The sequence below is a fragment of the Empidonax traillii genome, unplaced genomic scaffold, assembly GCF_003031625.1.
Source record: "Empidonax traillii isolate 1590-97213 ecotype Southwest subspecies unplaced genomic scaffold, ASM303162v1 scaffold114:size1751661, whole genome shotgun sequence".
Lineage (NCBI taxonomy): Eukaryota > Metazoa > Chordata > Aves > Passeriformes > Tyrannidae > Empidonax > Empidonax traillii.
The window spans coordinates 1,514,285-1,539,584 of record NW_020955307.1 but is presented as its reverse complement, the minus strand read 5'-3'; the positions used below and the strand labels follow the sequence as shown (position 1 = coordinate 1,539,584).

Below are 25,300 nucleotides of genomic sequence, written 5' to 3'. Positions count from 1 at the left end.
CCTCTACACCACCGGGGGTGCACATCCCAAATAAAGTTGAATAAGAAAAAGCTCATTTTCTGTTGAGACTAGTACTTCCTGCTATAATTGCACTCTCATGAGACTTGTAGTCATCCAACTCTGTACCACAACTAGTGTTTGAGACCCACTGTGCCCCGCTGTGGTTTTCTGTGAAAAATTCTATTTATGTAATTTTGATTGCCCCATGTTGACCTGATGAATGGCAGATTTCCATTCTCCCTTTTACCAGTCCCCCACTAGGGGGCTGTAAGGTACAACGCATGCAAAGCACAAGGAACACCAGAAGAGGTGGCTGGAAATACGGACAGATATTCCAGGCTCTGATACCTGCACATTTGCAACCTTCTCATAACAGATACAGAACAGTTGTCTGAAACTGATCCACATGCTCATCCCTACATCATTTTGCAGCACACGGCTAATTTCACATTTTAAATCACAATTAACTTGGGCACTGCCATATTTCTGCAAGAAAGTATTGCTTTGTCTGAAAGAGTCTATCGTTTAGCAAAGGCAAAATCATAAATCACTTAAAAGTAACACCAGAAACAGCTAACAGCAGTACTACAGAAAGAGTCATTTAGCAAAGTAAGTGGCCCAGCAGAAAAAAAAAAAAAAAACCTGTATTTTGCTAAAATGAATTTACCTGTTTCTCAGGCCACGTATCTGCAACAAAAGCTGCCATGCCTTTTGCATTCTCTGATCTCATCAACTACTGTTGTAAGCTTTCATTTTTGTATGCTGCCATCAACCCTAGAAATTCTATGGAATAAAAAGTATCTGAGTCGTGTGCGTGCTATACCTCAGTACAAAGCCACATGCTGGAACTTCTGCTTCTAAATGTAAAGACAAACTCAATTGTAAAGTAGTTTGTGCTCTATAGTTATTCTTATGTATAAAGGCACTGCTGATGCTTTCCTAAAGGTTGATTTTCTTTTCTAGGAGTATCTAATTAAAAAATAAAATACAAATAAGTGGTAAATAACAACTAAAAGCTGGTAAATCTGAAGGCGGTAATTTCTGCTGCGTATAAATTTATCCAAGACAGTGATTTTTAGAGCAGCAGAGTACACTAAAAGCATAATTGATCTGTGAGCTACCTAACAGAGCACAGAGGTTAAACTCCACTAATGTGCAGAAAACGGTGGCACAGCAAACATTACAAATTACTTTCTTTCCATTTTCATCTTACCTTCACATACAGCTCATATCGTGCCTTCACTATAGGATTATTCAAGATACTGGTGGCAGTGAGAACGCTCTCCCTTTTTATTTGTTCTCTGTAGGCCTAGGAAACAAATTTTACAGTGAGTAAATATCACATATCTCTTACAATTGTCACATAAATTTGAACTCATGGTCAGTTTCTATAAGTAAAATAATGAACATATTGCAGTATGAACTGCTTGTTCTTAGCACTTAACTCCCAATTACATAAGTTCAATTAAGTTTAGTAGTGTTTCTAGCTTGTTGCCTTAGCTTGATCAAAAGATATACTCCCATCTTGACAAATAATGAACTACAACCAGAGTTATCTGTTCTCATCTACAGACAACACACAGGCTTTTCCATCACAGCCTAGCATATTATTGAAGGTGATTGCTCATTTGCAGGGTCCCTTGCAACCCAACACATTCTATGATACTCCACAATCACAAAAGCTCATATATAAACAAAACATTACTTTGGCAGTCTTGCACGATGCTCATGCTTCTCTTTCAATCCTTTTACCAGACTTGAAAGTATATAATTATAATACCAAACTACTGCTATTTCTAACCTGGTCTCGCTTTTCTTCAAATTAAAAACATAACAGACAAGAAAAAAAGCAGGCACCATGTTTGTCATCTTGCTAGAAACACATGTATTATGTTTTGCAATCTGAATAATTTTTTCAACACTTTAGCTCAGTAAAACAAATTCCCATAAAATAAAAAAGTCATTCCTAGTAACTTTCCCATGACTTGCTACTGTCAGCTCTTAAGCATACCAACATTTCATTAATCAGGGGTGCCTAAGCAGTGGCTACTTTGTGAGATCTCACAAAGTGAAATAAGGACATTCCAGCTTTCAAGAGGATAAGTCACATCAACGAGAACTTAGAAATTACTTGAACCAAGAACCAAATACTTTCCACCAACTCTTAGATTATGCTAGCCCTTTAGTTCTTAATAATGTCATATCTTACTTGTTTTCCTTTTGTGTGATCAGGAGATTTTAAGTGTTGCTGAACAGAACTGTGCAATGCAGGAACATACACACTGCAAGCACTGCAGTGAACAGTCTCAACTTTCATCATATGGTCATCAGCAGTAACCCCTGCCAAAAAAGATGCAACAGATCATTAACCCAAAATGTCTTACTCTAGGCAAGTGGAAAAGCAGATTATTTATTTTATACTCGAAAATTAGAGCTCTGTGAAACTGAACCACAGCGGCTCCCCTAAGGGCAATATTGAAGGAGGAAGTTTTTCACTCAGATACTCCAACTCCACTTTATCACAGACTATACATGAGACCCAGGCAATGCACAAAAAGGCCATCTATTTAAAATGAACAATAACTAACATCCTTAACAATACACATTTTGATATAACAAAAAAAGCTTGACCAAAGCAGTTGCATTTACTTTACCTCTTATAAGAACAACTAATTTATTTCCTTGCCTCCCTTCACTATCAAAAAGAAGCACATGAATCCAATTCCTCTTGCAATTTTACGTATTAGCTTGCTAATAGAACATTCTCTTCACAAAGGCAAACAGGCCCTCTAGTACTTAAAGTGCACAAGGAGAATTTTTGAGATTTGTTAAGAGGCTGGCTATATCCATTTTAAAATAGCCTTTAGTATTCGAATTCAAATTAGGGTAGCATTCAAATACAGTTATTGCTTAAAATAACAGTACTCAAAAGATGCCTCCCCTGGCTCTAGCACATGTTTTGAAATCCCTCAAGCAAAGAACAGAGTGGGAGGATACAGCACAGCATGGTGGGCACATACGAAATGCTCTAGCAAACTGCCTGTACAGCAGCCAAGGTGAAAAATATTCAGGCCAAGATGCATGTTGGGTAGCCAAGAAAGTGCTCAAACTCCTCCTTTTGCCACTGTCCCTCAAAACCACAGCAGCTCTCCTATTTACATTATCCAAACCTTTGCCATCATATTTGGCCATTAGCACCTGCTGTGGGTTTGCCAACCAGCCTCCCCCGGGGGCTGAAAATAACTTTTTCCAGGTGGATTTCCGGAGCAAAGCCAATCAAAAGCTTTAGCAATGCCTCTTCCAATTATATATTTAAGAAAAGGGAAGAGAAGGTTGTGTCGCAGATGAAATTAGGAGCCAAGTAGGGGAAGGTGGCAGGCCCCAGGTGGGCCAGGCTTCCCTCCTCCCCCGGTCCTGGGCTGGGGGCAGGTGTGGCACTGAAACCCCCCTGACTGAGACACTTAACAGGGTGGAGGAAAAACTCTAAAAGAAGAATGCCTGAACGAGAAATACTGCAGAAGGAATTCCAGGCAGAGATGGCATAGCCTTGAAGGTCAAAGCTGACAGACAGAGGAGAGAAAAGAGAAGCTCGAAGGAGGAGGCTCCTTCTCTCCCTTCAGCAGGGAAGAGACTGAAAACTAAAAACCCCTGCCATCTGTGGAGGATTACTGAGTGAGGAGACTCTCCTCTGCAACTCATGAAGGAGCCCACACCGCAACAGAGGAGTGCATGAAGAAGATGTGACTCCGTGGGAGGCCTAAGATGAAACAGAGTCCTGCTGGAGACCTGTGGCCCATGGAGAGAGAGACCTATGCTGGAGTGAGACAGCCCCGGCAGGATCTTGTGATCCCAGTGAGGGATCCATGCTGGTGCTGCTGAATTTGTGACCCTAAGGGACAGTAGAGAATGGAAGAACTGTTGCCCAAAGGTGGACTCACACTAGAGAGATCCATTATGGACTGTCTCTCGTGAGGAGAGACCCCACAGGAAACTCAAAAGCCATTATCCCCTGTGACCCTGCAGTGAAGACCATGGTGAGGCAAGTGTCCCCTTGCAGTCCATGGAAGACTCCACAGGGCCTGGGTAACCCCCCAGCCTCCTGTCTTAGTGCAGGAGGGGATAGGCCCAGCCCCAAGGTTAACAAAGAAGAGAGAGAGAGAGTTCCAGCTGCGACAAATCGGAGCTGTCGTCCTAGAGATAACAGAAGAAGAACTTCCAAGTGTTGCAGAATTATTTAGAAGACCTGCAACTCTGGAAATGGAAAAGAGACTGCCTCTCCTCCTGAACTAATACAAGGGGGAAGGGGTTCTTCTGTAAATACATAACACTTTTGCCTAATTAGAATTGTTGTATATATAGTTTAGTCTTTATCTTGCTAGTAATAAATTCTAATATTATTTTCTCCACATCAGATCTCTTTTGTCTGCATAAACCTTCTCTCAACTCACAGCAATTGTGTGAGGAGGGTGAAAAGAACCGGCCCAAAGGAAATCCACAACATCACCTTACTGCTTTATTACACTCTTTCAATCTATCTGCATCCACCTGTTGCCACTCTTCTTGCCTTATACTGAATAAGACTGTGGCAAAGACCACATAATTAGGTTTGTCAAGTACCTAACAGTGTTATCACACGTTCTGACAAGGCTACTTGGCTAGCAAACATAAATAAGGTTTGCTATCTCCTGCTGCGCTTACATTCCACATTGTGTCAGAAACGAAGAAAGGTATCCCAACCAGGTACAGAAAAGGTGTGAAAACTAACTATTTTAATCCATTTTATCAAATTCAAAGACGAATGAAAGGATAAAAAGATAAGGAGAGCCCCACAGTATGCATTTTCACATGAAGCACATCACTCACCTTCCATTATATCCTTTTCAGCAGCTTGAGCATTTTCCGTTTGGTTACTTGTCTGTTGCTTACGCATTGCTGTCTTCTTGAATTTATTCACCATACACTCCTACACAGGATCACAAGAGGAAACCGTAAAACATCTGATCTACAGCTGCCTATATTCCAGTAGGAACCTATACTTCAATAACTCAGAAGAGCTCTGTAATAAATAGTGATTAATTGCTGTCACTTCTTAAGGCACTACTTTCACTTTTTACTGTAAGAGTAACAGTATTTTATGGACTCTGAATTCACCTCAACTTTTAGTAATATGTCCTGCAACAAAAGTCATCTGCAAAAGGAGTAACAATGATAAGCATATTTGGGAAATAAATGGTAAACTGTAATTACATTCTCATATAGAAGTATTATATAGATCAAAAACAGCTGTCTTACATGAAGAAATTCCATCACTACTTTGTCAAACTTGGTTTGCTTCTGGATATGATCCAATGTCTCCTGGTGAGCTGCACTCTCCAGATGTGCCTCAATTTCTTTTTCTTCAAACGTTCGAAACTTGCAAAATGAGCATGTAAATGCCATTCTATTAAGACAAATACATTAAATATTACTATTAAAACTCCTCAAGACTATGTGGACTTGACACATTTTTCAGTGAAAAAGAAAAGATCTTGTATTTTTCCATTATAAAAGGATAAGTGCTACAATAATCCAACATAAATCAGATGAGAGCCAGAGCAATGAATTATCTTTGCAGAAGACAAAAACTGCTGAAATCAGAAGCCAGGCATTTAAAAGTCACATTATTCTGTGAGTTTATCTATCACAGCTCTCTAGTTCGTGTCACCTTTTGTAATACTTCTCAGAGGCAAAGAATCATAGTCCAGACAGGCCATGATTTCCTAATTACAAGTAGTCAGAAGAATTCATATAAAGCTCATTTTCCGTACAAACACTACACGATCTTTATAATAAAACAAAACCTCCTCACTACAATGAAGAAAATACAGTAATGTTATGATAATATACAGCGCTGACACGGAATGTTTGTACAGTGCAGCCCACTGGGCTGAGGCAACACTAAGAAAAGTTACAAAACTATGTACTTATTTCTGCTACAAAACAGTTGACCATATATATATATTTATATGCACATATAAAAATCAGAATAAAGTCAACTTCCGACAGCTTTTTAAGTCAGCATGAACATATACTTCAAAAGGAATACCATTCTAAGCTACTTCCCAAGTGTGCACTTCTGAAGGAGAAGGGGTGAATAAATTGTGCATTTTCTGATAAAACAGTGATCCCATGAAACATCCAGTCTTCTAACCCACTGAATTTGGGTCCAGGTTTCGGTTTGAGGGTTTTTTTTTTCCTTATGTGGGTTAGATTTTTGGTTTTTTAGGGAATGGGGGAAGCTAGGGAGTGGAAGGAGGTGGAGTCTTTTTCCTAATTTTTTTGTTGCATTTTATTTTCTTAAATCATTCCAAAGGCCTGCAAAGGGTCTTTCAGGAAAGAAGATGAGGCATAAAGAAGTAGAACACAGCACAAACCTGTATCCATCACCATATTTTTCACTGTTTTTTTCCCTTCTACGCCTTTGCTTCTCTCTTCTGGCCTCGATTCGCCGCTTTTCTTCTTCCTCACTTTTAGCTTCTCCTCCTTTGCCATCTTAACATGCAATACAAGGATTAATAAACAAACCCAAACCAACCAAACAACAACAGTAAAAGTACCTGTCTCCCCTGTCTACTCCACAAGCACCTCAAAATGCAGAGAAAGATCATATACTGACATGGTTCAAAGGTTTACTTTAATGTAAATCTAAAACCTGAAAGTTTTGCTTTGTTTTCCTCCTCTAAAGACAACCAAGTTCAACACTTGCTCTCAGCAATGTTCACTTAGTAGCTAAGGGTTTACATTCTAGTTTACAGTCATAAAAGTAGGGAAATTCAGAGTCAGAGCAAACCCTTCCTTGTTGTGCCTAGTTATTAGAGGCTTCTTTAGGTAAGTGACTAGGAAAGGGTGACTGGTGGTGCTGGGGAGAAACAGGTTGTTTAAAACTCTCCCATGTTTTGAGAGAACTATCGCTACAATACCCTTACACAAAAAGGAACTATATAACAGACTTTTCTGCTGAGAAGGCAGTTTCCAAAACCAAAAGTTCCCATAAAGGAGACAAGAGTGTGTTTCTCCAACATATGGTACCCAAAACTGAACTCCAACAACTTTATGATTTTTCTTCACTAGACTTCACGTATTTCACAGAAAAATTTTCCAAGAATTTTCAGCTAAAGAAAGAATAATAAGTTAATAAAGCACAGTGGGATGGACGAGGACAGACACACTCACCACACAACAAAAAATTCAACCAAACCTTCAGAGAACCTGATTAAATTACCACCTGGCATGTAAGTGTGAACAAATAAATGAATAGAAATTAGTTTTGACACATTAAAGACTTCCAAGGACATTGACTTTCTGCATAAGTGCACTTATGTTTGCCTTTCCTATGTCTGCTTTAAAAGTCCATGGACAAATGGAAACAATTAAGAGTATTACTCAGTAAGAAGGTTTAGAGCAAGAAAAAGAGGAACATTGCTCTCTTTTGCAGTTCAACTTTAGAAGAGAGGTCAGCCTGCAAGAAATCTACCTCCATCCAATCATCAGCAGAAAAGAACATAGAACAGCATAATGTAGAAAACACCAAGATTTGCAAAACACACTGTGGCCCTACAAGTAGCACTCCGTACTGAACACATTTTCACTAACAGCTTACACTTCACTCCTGATTATCCCAAGGTTTTTCACTCTGTAGCAAAGAGTTACAAAATATACTGTGATCCAGAGAGGACAAAAAGTCCATCCGTAAGATTAAAAATTCAAATTGAGAACAACCACCACCTACTCAAAGAGGCAATTCCCATAGCTATCTCAGGATTAAAATTTCACTTAGTACCCTACCACCAACGCTGGAAATGTGCAAATGGTCACTTGTTTTACTGCTGTAAAAATCATCTGGTGTGAAATGGCCTCTATCTTCCCCCTCAAACTTCCAGATTCAAATGCCTGTCCTGTTAGAAGCTGGGCAATGGAAGCCTGAATCTACATATAAACTGAGACCCCCACTTTCCTTCAGTGCACTTATGCAAACTTTTAAAATAAAAAAAACTCTGCACAATTAAAAAATAAACTAAAAAAAATTTACTATTATTTCAAGAAAAGAAACACTTGTCAGCTGGCTGCAAATTTCCAGCACTCCTTACCACCAGAATAGATTGCATATGCAACAGGACAGCATACACAAGGAAAAGGAGACTAAAAATAGTTTCAGCCTTAACAATGGATTTCTTTGTGTATGTGTCTGAAATCACCGCAGTTAATATACATTTTAAATGATTTTATGTAAACTAATAATAAACCTGTTTCATTAAGACTGTACATGAAACAGACCCCACATTCTCACCAGCAGCTCTCTGAGTTTAACTGAATCCACTTTTATAAAAGTGACTCACCTAGGGTTTAAGGGTGAGGTTGATCAGCTAGTGGGATAAATAATAGGATATGGGTGAGGAACCAGTGGGATTAACAACATTCAAGCAATGGAATGGTATTTAAGTCTAAGACCATTTACATTAGTTTCACAAAAATTAAAACAGGTCAAACAACATACAGAGATGATCAGAGACCATAAACATTAAGCATGAAAAAAACACACCAACTGATGGATGTATGATTAAAATAACCATCTTTTCCACAGCCTAAATTTATAAATGCTTAAAAACCAAAAAACAAACAAAAACAGTCATGCTACTGAATAACTATTAGAGATCATACATACAGGCTTACTATATCTATTCACGCAGTCTTACAAATACTATACCTTACCTGACAAAGTCAACGGACTTACCTCCAAAAGTCTGATATCCAAGGTCATAAGCATCTCTTGTAAAGTCTTCATATATAACAACTGCACCACTTGTATCAACTTCGATTTCCTAATAAAGTCAAATCCATAAATTAAAACAAAACAAAAACACTCCCCAGATCATTGTCACTCTAAATTCAGAAAGGCAGCATAAATTACTTTGAAAGAAAGTGAACTGAGTATCTTCCTTAATGCCTTATAGCCTTAGTGAATTAGTTTCACAATCAGAATTGTCTTCTACATAAATATTCTGACTTCCAATCCAGACTTCTACTTCGTTGAGAATGTGTTAATACCTCTACTCAAAAAGAAGGAAAACACCATTCCAGTCTTTCAACATTAAACCAGGAGATATATATCTATATATACACACATGCTTAGCTTACTAACAACATTCTTATACAGTGTTGCAACTGTGGTGGGGACTAACCCTTGTACCCTGTCAGAGAACACCTTTTAACACTGGTTCTTTTATTTACCCCCTCTCCTTGATGTGTCCTATGTCTTATCCATTCCTCCTCACTTCTGTTTAGGAATCTCCTTTGTATTTAATTTCTCAACCCACCCAGGAAGGTCACAGATGTATGAGTTCAAGCTGTCTACCTGTGGCAACATGAGAAGCAGTCACATGAGAGCTTCTCTGTGCATGGTGAGAAAAGGGAGGGTCTAAAAATACACTTTAAAAATCATTTTTCAGGCTATCGGCACAAGCTGTATCTTGTCACTCAAAATCAGTAAGGCTTTCAGACTGCCACCAAAATAAGACAGTTTTAGACAAAGTGAAGAAAAAAATACATTTAGAAAAGCTTACATAATTTAATGTCCAACTTCATAGCTCTAGCTTAGCAATTGTTTGCCTTAAGGCATATTATGCTAAGTTCTCAAAGAATCACAAACATTTTTCAATTCTGGGAATCTTTACCTCTATAGTAGAATCCTGGAAAGATGTCTTCATGTCTATTAACATAAAATGAGAAAGAATGCAAAAGCGCTGTCATTGTCAATTCATCTTAAGACAATAGAGATATTTAGGAAAAAATCCATAAACCTTGTTATGCAGGTAGGATGGTCTACGTTTACAATTTATCATAGTTTAACAATACTATAAAATGTAAAATCAATTATCCTTACATAGAAATATAAATTAAACACTTCTAGAAGCAGTGACCTATATTTAACTCCAAAACAAGAAAGTCAAGACTGAAAGGACAACATAGTTTTGAGATACATTTTCATATGTACATTGTCTACCAATTGCATCAAATCTTCTGATGGCTGTCACACACATTTTAGTTTTCAACTACATGATATTGCTTAGGGCATCTTCCAGTTCCAAGTTTCAGAAACTGTGTTAAACCACTCAACAGTTTTTTCCCCCTAATCTCAGAGCCTGCGTTCTAGTAGGTGTTATCTATTCTACTTCTTAATGTAACTTCAATATTATGTAGTATTTTGGTTCTTGGATTGTGGAAATCAGTGAAGGGGATCAGATAATAAACTATAAGTGTTCTGTCTGAATGTACTTGAGAAAAGGAGAATGTACAAAAGTACTGGAAAAACTCAGATGTGTATTCTACAGACCCTTTTCATCATTAACAAAACTGGTAAGATCACCAATAACATTCCCTATACAAAACGTAGAGGAATGTCTTCTATACACCCAGAGCCTGAAATTTGTACAGTATTCTTGAAGTTACACTTAAGGGAACAGTTTTGTAATAAACAGTAACATACTCAGAATTACAAAATCAAAAATAAAATTTACGCGTGAAAGTTTCTGCCAAGTCTGTGCATTTACCTTGCCAGCTGTGAGCTACAGTAACTAAGCTATTTTCAGATGTGATTTGAAACCAAGCTATATAAAACACTGCAGAGCCAAATTACTAGTAAAATATAAGCACAAAAAACTAAAATCTGACTGCTGTACATACTGATCATAGTATTTAATACTCAAGTTTCCATTCCCTCAAAGCAAGTAATTTACTCAAATCTCATTAGTGACTTTTTTTCTCTAACTCTGTCTGCAATATCAAAGTCATTAGAGCTGAAGTACATCGTTATGGAAGTTAAAGAAACCAAGCATCACTAATACAATTTGAAATTTATATTTACAGTTTATCTATCACATTTAAGAGTTCTTCTTGTCATTACAGTATTTCATTTGCAAGTGGGAGCAATCTCTTTATGTCTTTCATAAATTATTCTATAACAATGTTCAGTGCTTTCTTAGTTTGCCTCCCTTCCCCCCTCCTCTTGACCCACAGCCTTACGTCTTTATTGCAGCTGATGCACTACTTTTAATATCCAAAGAATTTAGGCAGTGGTGCCCAGGCTCGTGCAAGAGCACATTTTAATATCTGTCAGGCACTGTCACTTAAGACAACCTGAGATCTGAAATTATTTTCAGTGGTGAAAATTTGCCTCCAGGAAGTATCATTATAAAGTCTCAATGAGACAGTCTTCAACAGTACATATTTGAACACGTCAAAATATTCAACGTCATTCAGCAAATTACTATTGCAGTAGAAAAGTTACACAAGTAAATTCATAGAATCTGTTGTGGACTACTTCAGAGGGGAAAAATAAAGAATTACAGAACAGCACATACAACCCTCTGTCTGAATATTAAAACTAAGTAATTTCTAATGAATAAAAAAATTAGTAATCTAAATTTAAGAATTTTGGCACTTATTACTTACTAGGCGATTTTTTCTGGCTCAGCTTCAAAATAGGTTTTGTCATTTTGGGTTTCTTGATGAAAGTCCCACCAGGTTTGTTATACGGTTGTGGTATCATTTTTCTTTTTATTCCTCTTGCAGCAACTGCTGCAGGACTGGGTTTGTTATGATAGTCAACGACAATCCCAGGTCTGTGCATTCCTCCGAAGTCTCCCATATGCTGAAAATTTGCAAAATCAAGAGGAGGTATTAGTATATGAAATCAATATAAATAAACCAACTACCTGGTACAACACAACTGTGAACTTAAGTAAAATCTGCGTTTTACTGCAAAATGCAGGAGAAACTTAAGCTCCTGGTCTGATGTTCTGTTGTGCAATGGCTTTGTGGGTGTTTGTCCAGTAGAATGAATATGTCTGTATAAACTGTGTTTCTGCTTATTCAGAACCATTGTCCAGGCAATGAACATATCTATCAGAGTTCATATCTCAGCCTAGCATCTTGGTTACTCTCTTCAGATTCTCTAGATGATAAAGACATCTCCCTCCGGGAAAAAAACAGAGCTAAACAACTCAGTTTTCAACACTAAAAACGAAAAAAAAAAAGCTTCTTTGCTTTGCATCTTATGCCAAATGATATATCAGTGATTTGAAAACTGAGTAAAGAAGGTTGTACAACATGGAAAAGAGATTAACTGAAAGAAGATCATTCTTTCTTTTAATTATCTTTCCACTGAATTCAATAAAATTAGAATTTTTAAGTTGGGCCTGGAGAGACTGACACAAAAACATGGCACCAATAGACATGAAAACTCAACTGAAAGACTAAATCTTTCTACTATTTCTAATATTATGTACAGTAATTTGTGGACACTTGTATATGAAAGTTACCCCTCTGAAGACATGGAATAAATGAGTAATCTGAAGAGGGAAATTTTCAAAAGTGCTAACATACTTCTTAATATTAACTCAACATACTTCTTAATATTAACTCAATTATTTGATCAATAAAGGACAGAAGAGAGCCCACTGACTGGATGGGTGACTTGGATAAGCAGAAATATTTGTATTTCCATGAGAAAATAATTAATATTACACTGTCAAAGAACATTAAAAATAACTTCAAAATACTTGTGAAATGTATGACTTTTTTTAAGTAAATTTTAAATGACAGACAGAATGTACCAAAGCCGGCACTTTACTTTTGTCGGAAGTCTACGCACAAGATCTCCACGTTAACTTATTTAGCTGAGATAGCAATAAACTACCTAGCATGTACATTTACACTGGACACATCAATTTGACATGAAGTATGCACTTGGGTAATTTCAAGTTCGGGGGTTTTTTAAACAGACAATCTACCTATTAAAGGTGCAATGCATTTTACATATGGTAAGTAGTTTAGCCTTTAAGTTCTCCTTTATTACATAAAGGACTAAAGGGATAAATTTCAAAAGCGAAATAAAAAAGAACTCAGTTGTAACTGCACAAAGCTTTCAGATCGAAGTGAGTTCTGAAAGGATGGAACTGAGGCTTAAGAACATAACACTTTCAGCGTCACAAGTAGAGAAACAAAGATTAAAATCTATTTCTCATAACATGCTACATGCTACCTACTAGCCATGTGCAAATCTGAGCTAAAATTTGAATGTGGTAACTACAATACTCAAGGATGCTGCAAAATAGACTTTCTGGAACAAAACCCCCACGCAGATAGGCATTTAAAAGACTCAGATAAAAAAAACAATCTTCCTCTACACTTCAAACTATGACAAGTTATATGGTTTAAAATTAGAGAATCACTTCCCAAAGAAATATGGCACACTTAGCACTTTTAAAAGTTAAGTTAGACCTACAGGCACAGGCAGAAAAGTGTTCACTGAACTCTTTGTACTTTAAAAAACATAGTCAGAACTGGTATTATAAAACCAAGCCAAAGGGACACCATCAACTTAAAGTTAGTACTTCTGTCAGGTTTGGGAGTTTTTTTATTCTCTTCTGTTGTGGTTTTCTTCCCCCAACTCACTTAACATCAAGCATTACTTCTTCAAACTGCGATCCACTGTTTTGCATACAGTTAATCATGCTGTTCCTTGGACACAGTTTTTACATCCTACATTGGAACGGAATCCACTGAAAAGGAGTTACAATATAAATCTTCAAATCAAATTAATAAAAGTAACAGGGCTAAGGCACACTATGTAGAGATTAATTTCAATTCTGTGAAAGGACCTGATTTCAAATTGATGATGCCCTTTTAACCATGCTTTAATTTCGAGAAAGAATCACTGTAACTGCTAACCACTCACCTTTGCCATTTTCTCCCCATCACCCTTCCAATACACAAGTCAGAGCAAGTATTAGTTTAAAAGACGACTTGATGTTTAATAAAACATGTATTCAACACACTGAAGTACAAGCTAAACTTTGGCCTTTACAGAAAACAAACTATCCTAGCATTCACAACCTGGGTTTTATTTTTTGCTTATACATTGCACCTTTAACCTACTTAAAACTTCAAAAGACTTTGAATTCAACTTTTACAATATTCAAGAACTTCCCCACCAGCATCAGAGATGCTAGTGTTTACAAGGAAAAATGAAAGTCCTTTTAATCCCTTTTAGACCAAACCTACTACTTTTATCTTCACCTTTCAAGCAAAAGGAGAGATTTAACAAACCTTATCAACTAGTCTTCTATTACTCGTTACTTTCAACAGAAAGAGGGACTGGGTTCTACTTGAAGACAGCTTCAAAGGGATAAACAACATTGTCAACCATGATAGTTTGCTTGGACAAAACCCCCACACTGTACTGAACAGTGTATTCATTTTAAAGCAGTGGTCTTGAAAGGGTTTAAAAGAGTGTCTAGTGAAAAGAATCTGAAAAGATTCTGTACTTACTCCTCGGCCTCGGCCTCTGCCTGTTGATGGTCCTCCAAAAGCATCATAGTTTCTGCTTCCAAATCCACTTTCAGGATAAGCAGGCGTTCCTCTCCCCCGAGAGCCTACAGGTGCAGGCTTCATATGGGGTGAAGAAAAACTGCTGTAGGAAGAGTAACTCTCTCTTCCTCTGTCCTCCATAAACCCAGGCCTCAATTTTGAACGGGAGTAAGGTGCTTCCCAGCTAGACCCGCCCTGGTTTCTACCTCCGAAAGAGTCAAGGCTATTCCGGTAGGAGTTGTCAAATCGACCACCATAACTACCTCCGAAGCGGCTTTGTTCGGGTTCATTATAACCATAGCCAGATCTGTACAGATCTCGCCCACCCAGAGAAGACCCGGAGTCGTAAGACTCATAAGGTCCAAACCTGGAAAAGTTGCACAGTGAGGAGAAAAAAAAGTAAGCTTACTAATGTTATACATTACAAAAGACAAGTTATCAGTTGACATTTATCAACTAAAATCAATTTATTACTATACTGGTCCGTACAGTCGTGTTATTGTTTAATCTTGATTAGGGCTGGGCAATTCACACTATGACCAGACAGAAAGCTATCTGAGCCATTTTTGCTACAAACATTTCTAAAGTTCAGTATACCTGAACTTTGTTTACTTAAAATTTTCGGCAACACGTATTTACTAAAACCTTATTAGAGCCCAGCCCTAGTCTCACAAAAATAATGACCTGCAGACATTCATAGGCTAGTCAAACTCTCCTTTATTCAAAATCATACCCTCACAGTCTAATAGTTAAACAGCAGTTAAAAGGCGGCTAAGGTCTGAACTGAGAAAAAAACAAAATCTTTTGGTTTTTTAGTGGTACAGTTGTGAGTCTTAAGTACCCCACAGTTCTCATTTTAAAGGAAAAATACACATGCTCTTCCATTCACATTTGTAGTTTTTGGAAATTTTCTTCCCTGTAAAATTCAGTCTCCCAATCAAAAGAGTTCACAGTCTTCAGTATATCCAGCTTTCACTTGCAGACCAGTAAGTCTAGCAACTCAGGATTTTCCAAGTCTACCCAATGCATGCACAGTGGACACAAACAGTCCTTGGAATTTTAGAGCGAAGTACAAGGAGCTGAAAACTTTAGTTATTTATCAAGAGTTTGCTTTGCCTGAGGTGGGGGCAGTGCCAGGCTAGAACTCATCAATATTTGTAACCACTTGGAAGGGAAACACATTAGTGTCCCTGCTGGGTTATAACCGGGTGATTGAGAAGGCGCTGGGAAAGACAAACCTTTGACCGATACAATGTAAACTACGAGAGACTCAACTTATTAACTGTATCTATAGTAAACTGAATGCCTTCATCTTAAAATATTTAGTCTCAGAAGACCCAAAGCTACACAGAAAACGACACTAGAAGACGACCATGCACAATAGTAACATAACATGGCAACAGACATTTTGGTGTTCAAGTAGTCATTGGTCCTCAATCATATGCAGATTACTATATGGTAGGTACAACTCAAATCTCTGCTCAGAATTTTAAGTCAGCCTCCATGGTCATTATTGAACAAATTATACTTAACTAAAACGTTTAACAGAACCAAGCAGCAAAACACAATACTTCTCCAGCCTCCCTGTTTAGTACTGTCCTTTCCCAGTGGCACCACAGTGACTACAGAGAAGAATCATACAGTAGTCTGGCTACAGCCAGACAAAAATTCAAGGGCGCTCATAATAAAACCATCTTATTAGCTAAGTTTTCTTCACATTTTATCCCCTCCAAGATAGGATCACTACTCTGAAAAGCATGCTTCTTTGAATACAATATTAAGACCTAAATGAAATCAGCTGCTCCCTACTGTTTTTGTCTGAAAGAGCAACAGTAATAGAATCCTAGCATGAAATACACAACTTTAAGACCACTGCATCAGAATTTTTAATTTTAGACCAATTCATCTTAAAAAGGAGCCCAGAACATACACGCAGTTTCGAGTGTAATGAGTACCTGCCAATGAAATAATCTGGACATGACTTTCAGATTCAATACCAAGATCATTTAGCACTGCACATTCAAACCAAAGAACACATACCCTAAATGTTCCTTGAAAACGGAATGTTGATAGATTCAGTCTAAGGCACTAAACCAGTCAGGTCTAGTCGGCTATGTCAAAAATGGTATGTCAGGCCAATCAGCTACAAATTGCCAGCTATTACTGAAAAACAGAACTTTTGCTATTTTCATTCAAAGACGCATTGTTTCACCGTCAAACTTTTCCACAAAAATGCTGATTATTACAAGAATCCAGCTCTTACAGTTTAATATTTGCCAGTATTTATCAGACATGAAGACTCAGAATATTCATACAAAATCATAACAACATGCCTCAGGAACACTTAAGTTAGAAGACAGAATGATTTTAACCTAAATTGGATTTGATCAATTCTTGGGACAACTGAAGGATTATTTTACCTGTTACCACCACCACCACCTCCTCCGCCTCCACCTCCATGACTCTCCATCCCATAGGATTGGTTAAGGTAAGAGTCCATGGATCGTGGGCCACCATAGCCTCCATGCCCATAATCACGGTCCATGTCTAAAAAAAGAGCAGAAAAATGTTTATAAAGAAAGCAAGTGAGAAGTCTTATTAAGTAATCTAGTTTAAATTATTAAGTAAAAGGTTTACTCTTTGCCATTGTGCTTACAAACAAAATACAAAATCGCCAATTGCAAACCAATTTTGACACTGTGCTTAGAGAAGCCATATGTCTGTCATCATCTGAGCACCTCTCAATTGGAATGAAGGTTGTTTTTTTTTTTCCCCAGTAGCAAGTAACTCAGGATTATTATTCCATCAGCTGGAATCAACACAAGTTAAATTAAGAGAATTAAATGGAGACACCTGATGTAGAATATGACAAGTTTGTGAAGAATTAAGACCGCTTCCCACCCTTTAATAATACACACAACTCACAGGCATCTGCTTTCTCTATCCAAACCCATAAAAAACCTTCACTCACACTGACAGAGACCCTGGGTCAAGGTTACGAGCTGTCTTGCTGCAGTGCAGACTCTGTATATAGGCTACAGTCAAATAAATTATTTTCTCCCAACTTACTCCTCAGCACTGGAAGTCCTATGTAAAACTCATAAATTCAAAGCACTAAAACAGTGTCACAGATCTGCATAAGTATGATCCACTGTCTTTCCGGAACATACACAATTTGCGCTTCACTGGCATTCTAGAGTCCAAAACTGCTTCCTAGTACCAACCAACACTAACTTTTGGATAATACAAAGAAAACCTGGCAAGTCAAGAATCACAGAAAAAGTAACACAGAGAAGGAAAACACAATGAACACAGAGAAGACAAAAATAAATTTACTCTGACAAGAGAGTGTATTTTATACATTTCAAGATCTCCATTTGTAAACCACTGATTTTCCACGACAATCAGTTCATCTGAAGTCATAAGAAATTATCCTATTTAAAGAAACACAGTAATTCTGTGTGCATATCATTTCATGAAAGTAACTGTAGTGCTGAAAATATCTATATAAACTATATCCCATTTGTTCCTGCTTTTTATTAGCACCAGGTCACTGTTACTTACTTTCTTATATAAGTCAACAAGAATTCTGCACATGGTATTGAGCTGACTGTATCACTTTTACACAGATATTATTAACATACCTGAATAAAGACTCCAACAAATAAAGACCTCCTGTTGATTTTTTTTTTTATTATTCTAGTGATCATAAGTACTTTATTAAAAATTAAAAGATGATACTTCTGGAAAAAAAACACCAACCTTAAACATGGAAGTCACACTGCACCTTTTCATATTCTGAATATACAATGAAGATTCAAAAATCAAAGCACAAAAAAGGCTTTTGAAAATACTAATCATATAGCACAATACATCATCAAATTCAACTGCAAAGAGAAATGGATGAGGCTTCTAATAAAAGCAACATGTTCTTCTGTGGTATGACTGAATGATCCGCCACTTAATCCAGTACAATACCCTCAAGACCATACACATGAAGATGCAGGTCATGAAAAAGAGGAAGGTAGTCAATAAAATAACCTCAGTTTCCCAGAAATTAAGGTTAGACGATCCCATGATGAATTTCAGATTCAAGTTGTTTTTTAAGACAGTATAACTGACATTCTGAAAACTGACATACCTAACCTGAAAGCACCCAATAATTTACCCCAGCTTCACCTGCTCCTTATTATCAACAGGCCCTAAGATGGCACAAAAGCAATGAGGTTGAGTAGGAGAGGTGAATCTAATCATCCAGCAACAAAGAACACAACATACTGTCAAGATCCCTGACACTGCAATGCAATTCTACTACAGCGTAGTAAGTAGGGAACCAGTGCTGTCCTTATGCCAGAAGTTCTGTACTGGAAAAACACAAAAACATTCACATGCACAAAACTCTTCCAAAAAGTGTTTTGAAGCCTAGTTTTGAAATAAATTTTTAGTCTAAAATTATTAGCACCAAAGCAAATACTTAAATCCATTCTACAATCACTTCTGACATCCACATTAGCTCAACACTCTCCTTACTCATCCACAGTTCATGTTATATAACAGAAGCAGTCTCACTGTAAAGCTATATCAGTCCCTAAATCCTCAAATCACTGCCTTCAGGACATCACCACCTCCTTCCTAACAGTGAACAACTTTCTCATCCTTTCCAGACTCATTGCACTGCATTTACCTACATTATAATACACTCATATTTGAAAGTTGTTAACAGGGATACAAAAGGTACATAGATGTGAAGAGAAATGATCACTTGAATGAGTTACTATAAGAAACTGGAGATAGCAAATGAAACAAGTTAACATGCTAAAGAGTTAAATGGATCCTTTTCCACAAAACAGATATACAAGTGCTGGAACTGAGTAACAAGAAGTTACTAAAAATTTATACAGATTTAAGACAGAAATTGGATAAATCAACTGACAAGAAATTCAAAGTATGTCAAACACAAAAACTATGTCTCTGGCTCAGGAAGTTGCCAAGCTGCAAACCAGTGAAGGCATATAAACATCCTAAAGGAGTACTTGTACCACTTGTTCCACACTCCCAAACACAGTGACATATGGGATATTGGTGAGGTGGGACACACATCTTTGACCTGACGTAATGAAGGTGACCTCATGATCTCCTCCTGACTACTTCATGAACTGTTCCACACTGCTGAGCGGTTAACCTATCATTCCAACCACCGGCCTCCTGGTTCAGCCATCCTGCCAGCTGCAAACATTACCAAAGATTTCTCCATTTTATACTTCCTGTCCAGAGCCTGACAAAGATACTGCATTCAAATTAACAAGTACAGTATTTCTTCAGGTATCAAATTTTTCTTTATCCTGAAAGTCTATCCTCCAGACAGGCTTTACCCTAAAAAGGGGGAAAACATACAAGACGACAGAAAATATTCACTTAGATGAACCAAAATTAAAAGGACTTTAGTTTTTGAATGTAGTAACTAAATAATAATCACTGTCACCACCAACAGAGATATACAAAAGTTCCTTGTCCATCCAAATTATTCAGACTAAATGTGAATTTTTTTCCATGCTAAGAGAACATGTGTTTAAGCACTAAAGAAAAAAGTTCATTTTATTTTTTAAAAATTAATTTTTAAAAAAGAAGCCATATCTGGTGAGAAATCATTTAAAACAGCCGCAAAATAAATCTCAACAGCAAAAAAAAAAAAAATTCCTTATGAAAAGAACTAGAAAGTTAAAGACATAGCAGATAAGACTCAGAATCTCTTGGCACAAAGGACTCTATTTAAAAAAAAAGATTAAGATCAGAGAAAATTCATATCGTATTTACAGCAAAAAGAGAAGATATTTTCAACAGTGTTCTCCATGTGAAGTATACGAAAGGCTAGGAAAATGAGAAAAAAGAAAGATCTTGCAGCAATAAATAATAAATTTAAAAAGTTATATTTCACTGTATTTTAAATTCATAATCCTCTATGACTGCAACAAGCATAAGGATCCACTATACAATAGGAAGCACTATTTTTTCCAAGCACACTATGTTTTCATAACACCATGCCTACATTAGGATCACAACCTTATCATTAGGCCACTTCCCCTCCCAGAGTAAAAGGACAGTAGTTGCAGTAACTAAAATATTAGCATGAATAGTTAATATTTCTGTTAATAATATCTACAGAGTTGATGCTGCAGAGCACATCAACCCTGTCTCAGAGTTGTCAGTAAGGGACAATGGTGAAATTCCAACAGTCATCAGACATCCAGCTAAAAGTGCTTCTCACTGGCTAAAAGTTTCCAAGAGTAGGAACCTCGCCAAGAGCTCATATGAAAACTGGACAAAGATGAGAATTCCAAGATCCATCCTCTGTTGCCATCTACTGGACCCCCACAAAACAGCCTTCAGCTCCCTGTGCAGAACCGGGTAACTCCTTTTGCATGCCTTGCTCGTGTATGTATAATACATAAACAGTCACCGTAAAAGCCTCAAGCTACATACATCATAATTAATTTTTTTTAATAAATACAAATAATAAAAAGCTTAATTATCATAATGGAAACTCATACTACAGAGGTACATAAAAGGAACACACTAATTGTACAACACACGTTTGGTTAGTTACTTTTCATAGGATGAGCCTGGATTCACTTTAATACTACTGTCATTACATCTCAGAAAAGCAGGTTCTGATTAATGGTTACAGTGAATATTCCAATAAGACACTAAAGCTGCCACTTAATAATAACCTTTTATACTAAAAATAAAAAGAACATTCAATTAAGAATCAATATAGAAAATTTTAAAAGAGGGCCATAGGTTTAATTCATTTATTTTACTATACAGGAAGATAAATGCAAAATAACATTATTGGGGAGGAAAAAAGTTAAGACTCAAGAAATGTATCACAAAAATTATTATACTGCAATCAAAGAGGTGTCTGTAATCCAATGTGTTATTTTCATCCAACAGCCAGCAAGAACATCAAGAGATCCAACAGCAAGCGCTTATTTGCCAGCATCTGTAAATGAAGCTTGGGTACAGTTTGTAGTAAAGTTTTTATATTACCTTCCTTTTAGTACTTGATTGCATGCTGGCAGAACATGTCAAATCATTTCTTGAGTCTTACTAAACTCATAAACTTAACCATCTTACAAAAATACGTGCATTCCTTTTTATCTGTTTGGTACCTTTGACAGTGCAAAAACAAGAGCTAGCTTTTGGTGGTTTACTTTATATTTACTTTATATGCTTTCTATATTCCTTCCCAAAGTGTTAGTTGAGATAAACTTTACAAAAAAAAGTAAATAAATAAAACCCAAGTAATAACAGGTTTTGGGGTTTTTTCCATGTTTGTATAAAAGAAGGGGAATATCCTTTCTTTTCAATAGAGGTACTAAGAATAAAATACAGTACTTTGTAAGGAAATATTTATGCAAAAAAGGCATCATCATAAGAAAAGTCTGTATTTCCCCCCACCCCCATCCCCACTCCTCGATCTCACAATTTTGATTTGGAACGTGCAGGAGTTCATGTTGACATGCCCAAGATGAAAATCAAGTCTCACTCCCAGACAGTTACAACTCCTCCAGAAAACAAATGTGCACTTAAACCACGTTATGCACTTTTAAAAACCCGTTTGCTTTTCGTTTTTGTCAACACTGACTGTTCAGCCCCAACTCTTTTTACAGGTTAGACGTATTTATAGCTCATACCTGAGACTGACCCACTGGGCATGTTCACACCACAATGCATGGGGGTATCTGGGAATCTCCAATCTCTGTCTTCAGCTGGAGAGGATGGGTCAGTGAGAATGACTTAGTGCTTAGCAAGAGCTGGAGGGGAGAGACAGGGAGCCGCAACAAGAGGCGGCTCTCTCTCCTGTCGGATCTCCAGGCTCCTGACACGACCCCCTCACAGAGCTCGCCCCGAGCTTCTCCCGGCTCTGCCCGCACCCCCCGCCCGCCGCCGCCCCCTCGCCCCCCGCTCTCCCCCGCCCCAGGGCGCCTTGCCCCGCGGGGCGCCGCCCCCGCCCGCGCTCCCCGCTCGCCCGCGCCCCCCCGGGAGGGCCCTCCTCCCGCGCAGCCCTCCCGCCGCCGGCCGCCGCCGCAGCTCCCCCCAGCCCGGCAGTGGCGGCGCGGAGGAGGAGGAGGTGGGTGAGGGGAGCTCCGTCCTGCGCGCAACAAAGCGACCGCTGCCATTTTGAGCCGCGGCCGGGCCCCCGGCGGCAGCGGCGGCGGCGGCCGGGCCCTGCCCTTGCAGCGGGGGCGCGCCCTCACCTTCCCCGTAGTCCATGGCGGCGGTGGCGGGCGCTGCTCCCGCGGCTCCGGCGGCTCCAATGGCGGCTCCGATGGCGCCTTCCCCCACAGCGCTGCCAGGCGGGCCCGGCGCGCGGCACGCACAGCCACGGCGCGCGCCGATTGGCCTGGCCGCGCCTCACGTGAGCATGCGCGCGGCGCCTGGCCCGGCCGGGTCACGAGGGAGGCTGCGCGGCGGCCATTTTGAGACCTGGCAGCCGCCATTTTGTGTTCTGGCGAAGGGCTCTGTCACGCTTGAGGCCGCTGCAGGGCGAGGAGTGGCAAAACATCCAACCTTTACTCTCTCACACACACGCCCGCCGGCCCTGCTGAAGTGGCCACTGCAGGAAACACTCTCACGAGGTCAGGCAGTGCCTGGCGGAAGTGAGCCCTCTGTGCAGCTGCACAGCCTCAGGCGTGAGGTGCCCTGCCAGCTTGCACAGCAATGTGGTGTTGTGCAAACCCAGTGGCTTTGCAAAATAAACCGTTTATTTAAGCAATGACTCTCCCGTGATGCTCCACCTCCGATGAATCTAACAACACCAGCTTAAGGAGGAAAGTGTTTACTGTGAGGGTGGTGAGGCACTGGAACAGGTTTCCCATGGTAGCTGTGGATGCCCCATCCCTGGCAGTGCTCAAGGCCAGGATGTTAGGGCCTTGAGCAACCTTGTCTAGTGAGAGGTGTCCGTGCCCATGGCACGGGGAGTTGGGACAGAATGATCTTTCAAGTCCCTTCCAATCCCTTAATATTCCATGTTTCCATGATTCTGTGATTGTCAATCCCAAGATAAAATATTTTGGTGTCTATAACAGGCTGCACTGTAACAAGCAGGCTAACATTAAACGTAGACTTTCCTTTTAGGTTAGTTGTAAGATAACACGTTATTCCTCCATGCAGCCAAAGATTTGAAGAAGAAACAGACTTTGCCCAGACACGTGCAAAAAAGTCCCAATGACCTGTGCGAAGATCACATGTGGAGAAGTATTTAATTCCCTAATTTTTTCTTAATGTTTTATAAAACCCTCACAAAAAAAAGAAACAAAAAGAGAGAGGGGAAAAAATGATACGGCACTGTGCAGATCTGGTACAGAAAACCTGGAAATATGACTCTGAGGACAAGCTGTGGATGAACTTTCAGGCTGTACGAGTAGGCAAAGCTGCTATCTCCTGGGATTTGATTCTGCCAGGGAAACAGGGCTTCCTTGAGTCTTGGGTGGCTGACAGGACAGGACAGCATCAAAAAAATTATAGTTTCTCCTCATCCAGAAAGTAATAAAAACTCCATTGCAGGAAAGCCAAAAAAAAAAAAAAAAAAAAAAAAAAAAAAAAAAAAAAAAAAAAAAAAAAAAAAAAAAAAAAAAAAAAAAAAAAAAAAAAAAAAAAAAAAAAAAAAAAAAAAAAAAAAAAAAAAAAAAAAAAAAAAAAAAAAAGGTGAAGAGTCCAAGTTTCACAATAGCCTGAATCCTGAGTCTGGCAGAGCAATTTTGCTCCCCGAGCTCTGGATGGCAGTAGTTGCGAACGAATGCGACCCGCAGAGCGAGCATCGGCAGCGCTCCGTGGGCAGCTCCTGGCTCTACATAAAATAAAAAATCTGATGATTAAACCATAGTATATACCTGTACAGAATCCAAAGGCTATCCTCAGTAGCAAGTCAGCACAAAACTTGTGTTCCCAGATGCCCTAAAACACACAGCAGTCAAAACTGTAAAGTATAACCTCTGCTTGAGGACTCAATGCATGCTGCAGGATGGGTTGCTGTGGAATGCACTAAGTGGATTCTCATCCTATTCCAATGCATCTGGCTGGGCCAAATGAGACTTTTAATGAAAATGGTATTGAATAAGCAGCTCTGAAAGGAATAAATAATGCAGAATAGATAGATTTGTGATCAGGTTAGCTAATGGTTATTCAAAATAAACATAAAAATCCAGAAAACTGAATTCATCTGAGTCAATTGCCCCTAAGACTATCAAAGCTGTTTCCCTGGTGCAAAACCTAGTGAGAACTTCAACAACCGAAATCCTCTGGTAGGCTATACAACCTAAGGGAGCTATTGCATAAAGGAGAGCAGGATTTATAATAAAGTGTCTGAGAGGGAAACACTGTGATTGATCAGGAGACTGTTACAGTGATACAGGATTATTATGAGATGTTTAGGAAAAAGGCAAAAGACAGGGAAGGAAGCAACAAAGGTGGATCAGGGAAGAGCTAAAACGATTGAGGTGTGTTGGATAAAGGGTATAAAAAAGGCCATCTGCATGTAAGCAGGCTGCTGGTCGGTATGTTTGTGTGACTGAGCCCCATGACTAATTGCCACTGTTTGTCCTATCCTCTTCTAAATGCTGTGTTTAACTACCTTCCATGTGACTGTGTTCTCTATTCTGTGTCTGTGCACCTGATCTGATGAACTCCACACCAGACCAGCTGGTGAGTCAAATGAGCAGAGCAGTCTGGGAGACAGGTACCGGGAGATCCTTGAATGGCTTTTTTCCTGAGCATGCATTCTTTGGAGCTGCATGGGACTATGCACAATGCCTGCGTGTGCGTTGTGGGTCTCTGTAAAGACCCAGGCTGAGAATGGACAGTAGCATGTCCAAGGCACCTAACACTCCCCATT

At 38.8% G+C, this 25,300-nt stretch overlaps 1 protein-coding gene across 3 annotated transcripts in view; it reads right to left on the bottom strand.

Annotated features, from left to right (window-relative positions):
* ZNF326 (zinc finger protein 326) overlaps positions 1-22,761 on the bottom strand; it is a 27,141-nt gene extending 4,380 nt beyond the window's left edge. The window contains exons 1-13 of one of the 3 annotated variants that reach the window (XR_003571127.1): positions 22,665-22,761; positions 22,101-22,175; positions 16,827-16,953; positions 14,368-14,773; positions 11,488-11,686; positions 9,711-9,745; positions 8,771-8,858; positions 6,414-6,531; positions 5,293-5,440; positions 4,864-4,963; positions 2,210-2,340; positions 1,214-1,309; positions 668-783 (exon numbers count right to left, since the gene is read on the bottom strand). Coding sequence is in view for 2 of the 3 variants with exons in the window: in XM_027882900.1 (XP_027738701.1) it covers positions 1,214-1,309; positions 2,210-2,340; positions 4,864-4,963; positions 5,293-5,440; positions 6,414-6,531; positions 8,771-8,858; positions 9,711-9,745; positions 11,488-11,686; positions 14,368-14,773; positions 16,827-16,953; positions 22,101-22,175; positions 22,665-22,680 (1,539 nt within the window). In the remaining variant the exon portion in view is untranslated. The remainder of the gene's footprint in view (positions 1-667; positions 784-1,213; positions 1,310-2,209; positions 2,341-4,863; positions 4,964-5,292; positions 5,441-6,413; positions 6,532-8,770; positions 8,859-9,710; positions 9,746-11,487; positions 11,687-14,367; positions 14,774-16,826; positions 16,954-22,100; positions 22,176-22,664) is intronic. The other 2 variants (XM_027882900.1, XM_027882901.1) reach the window with 2 other exon arrangements.
* Positions 22,762-25,300: the final 2,539 nt, after the last annotated feature.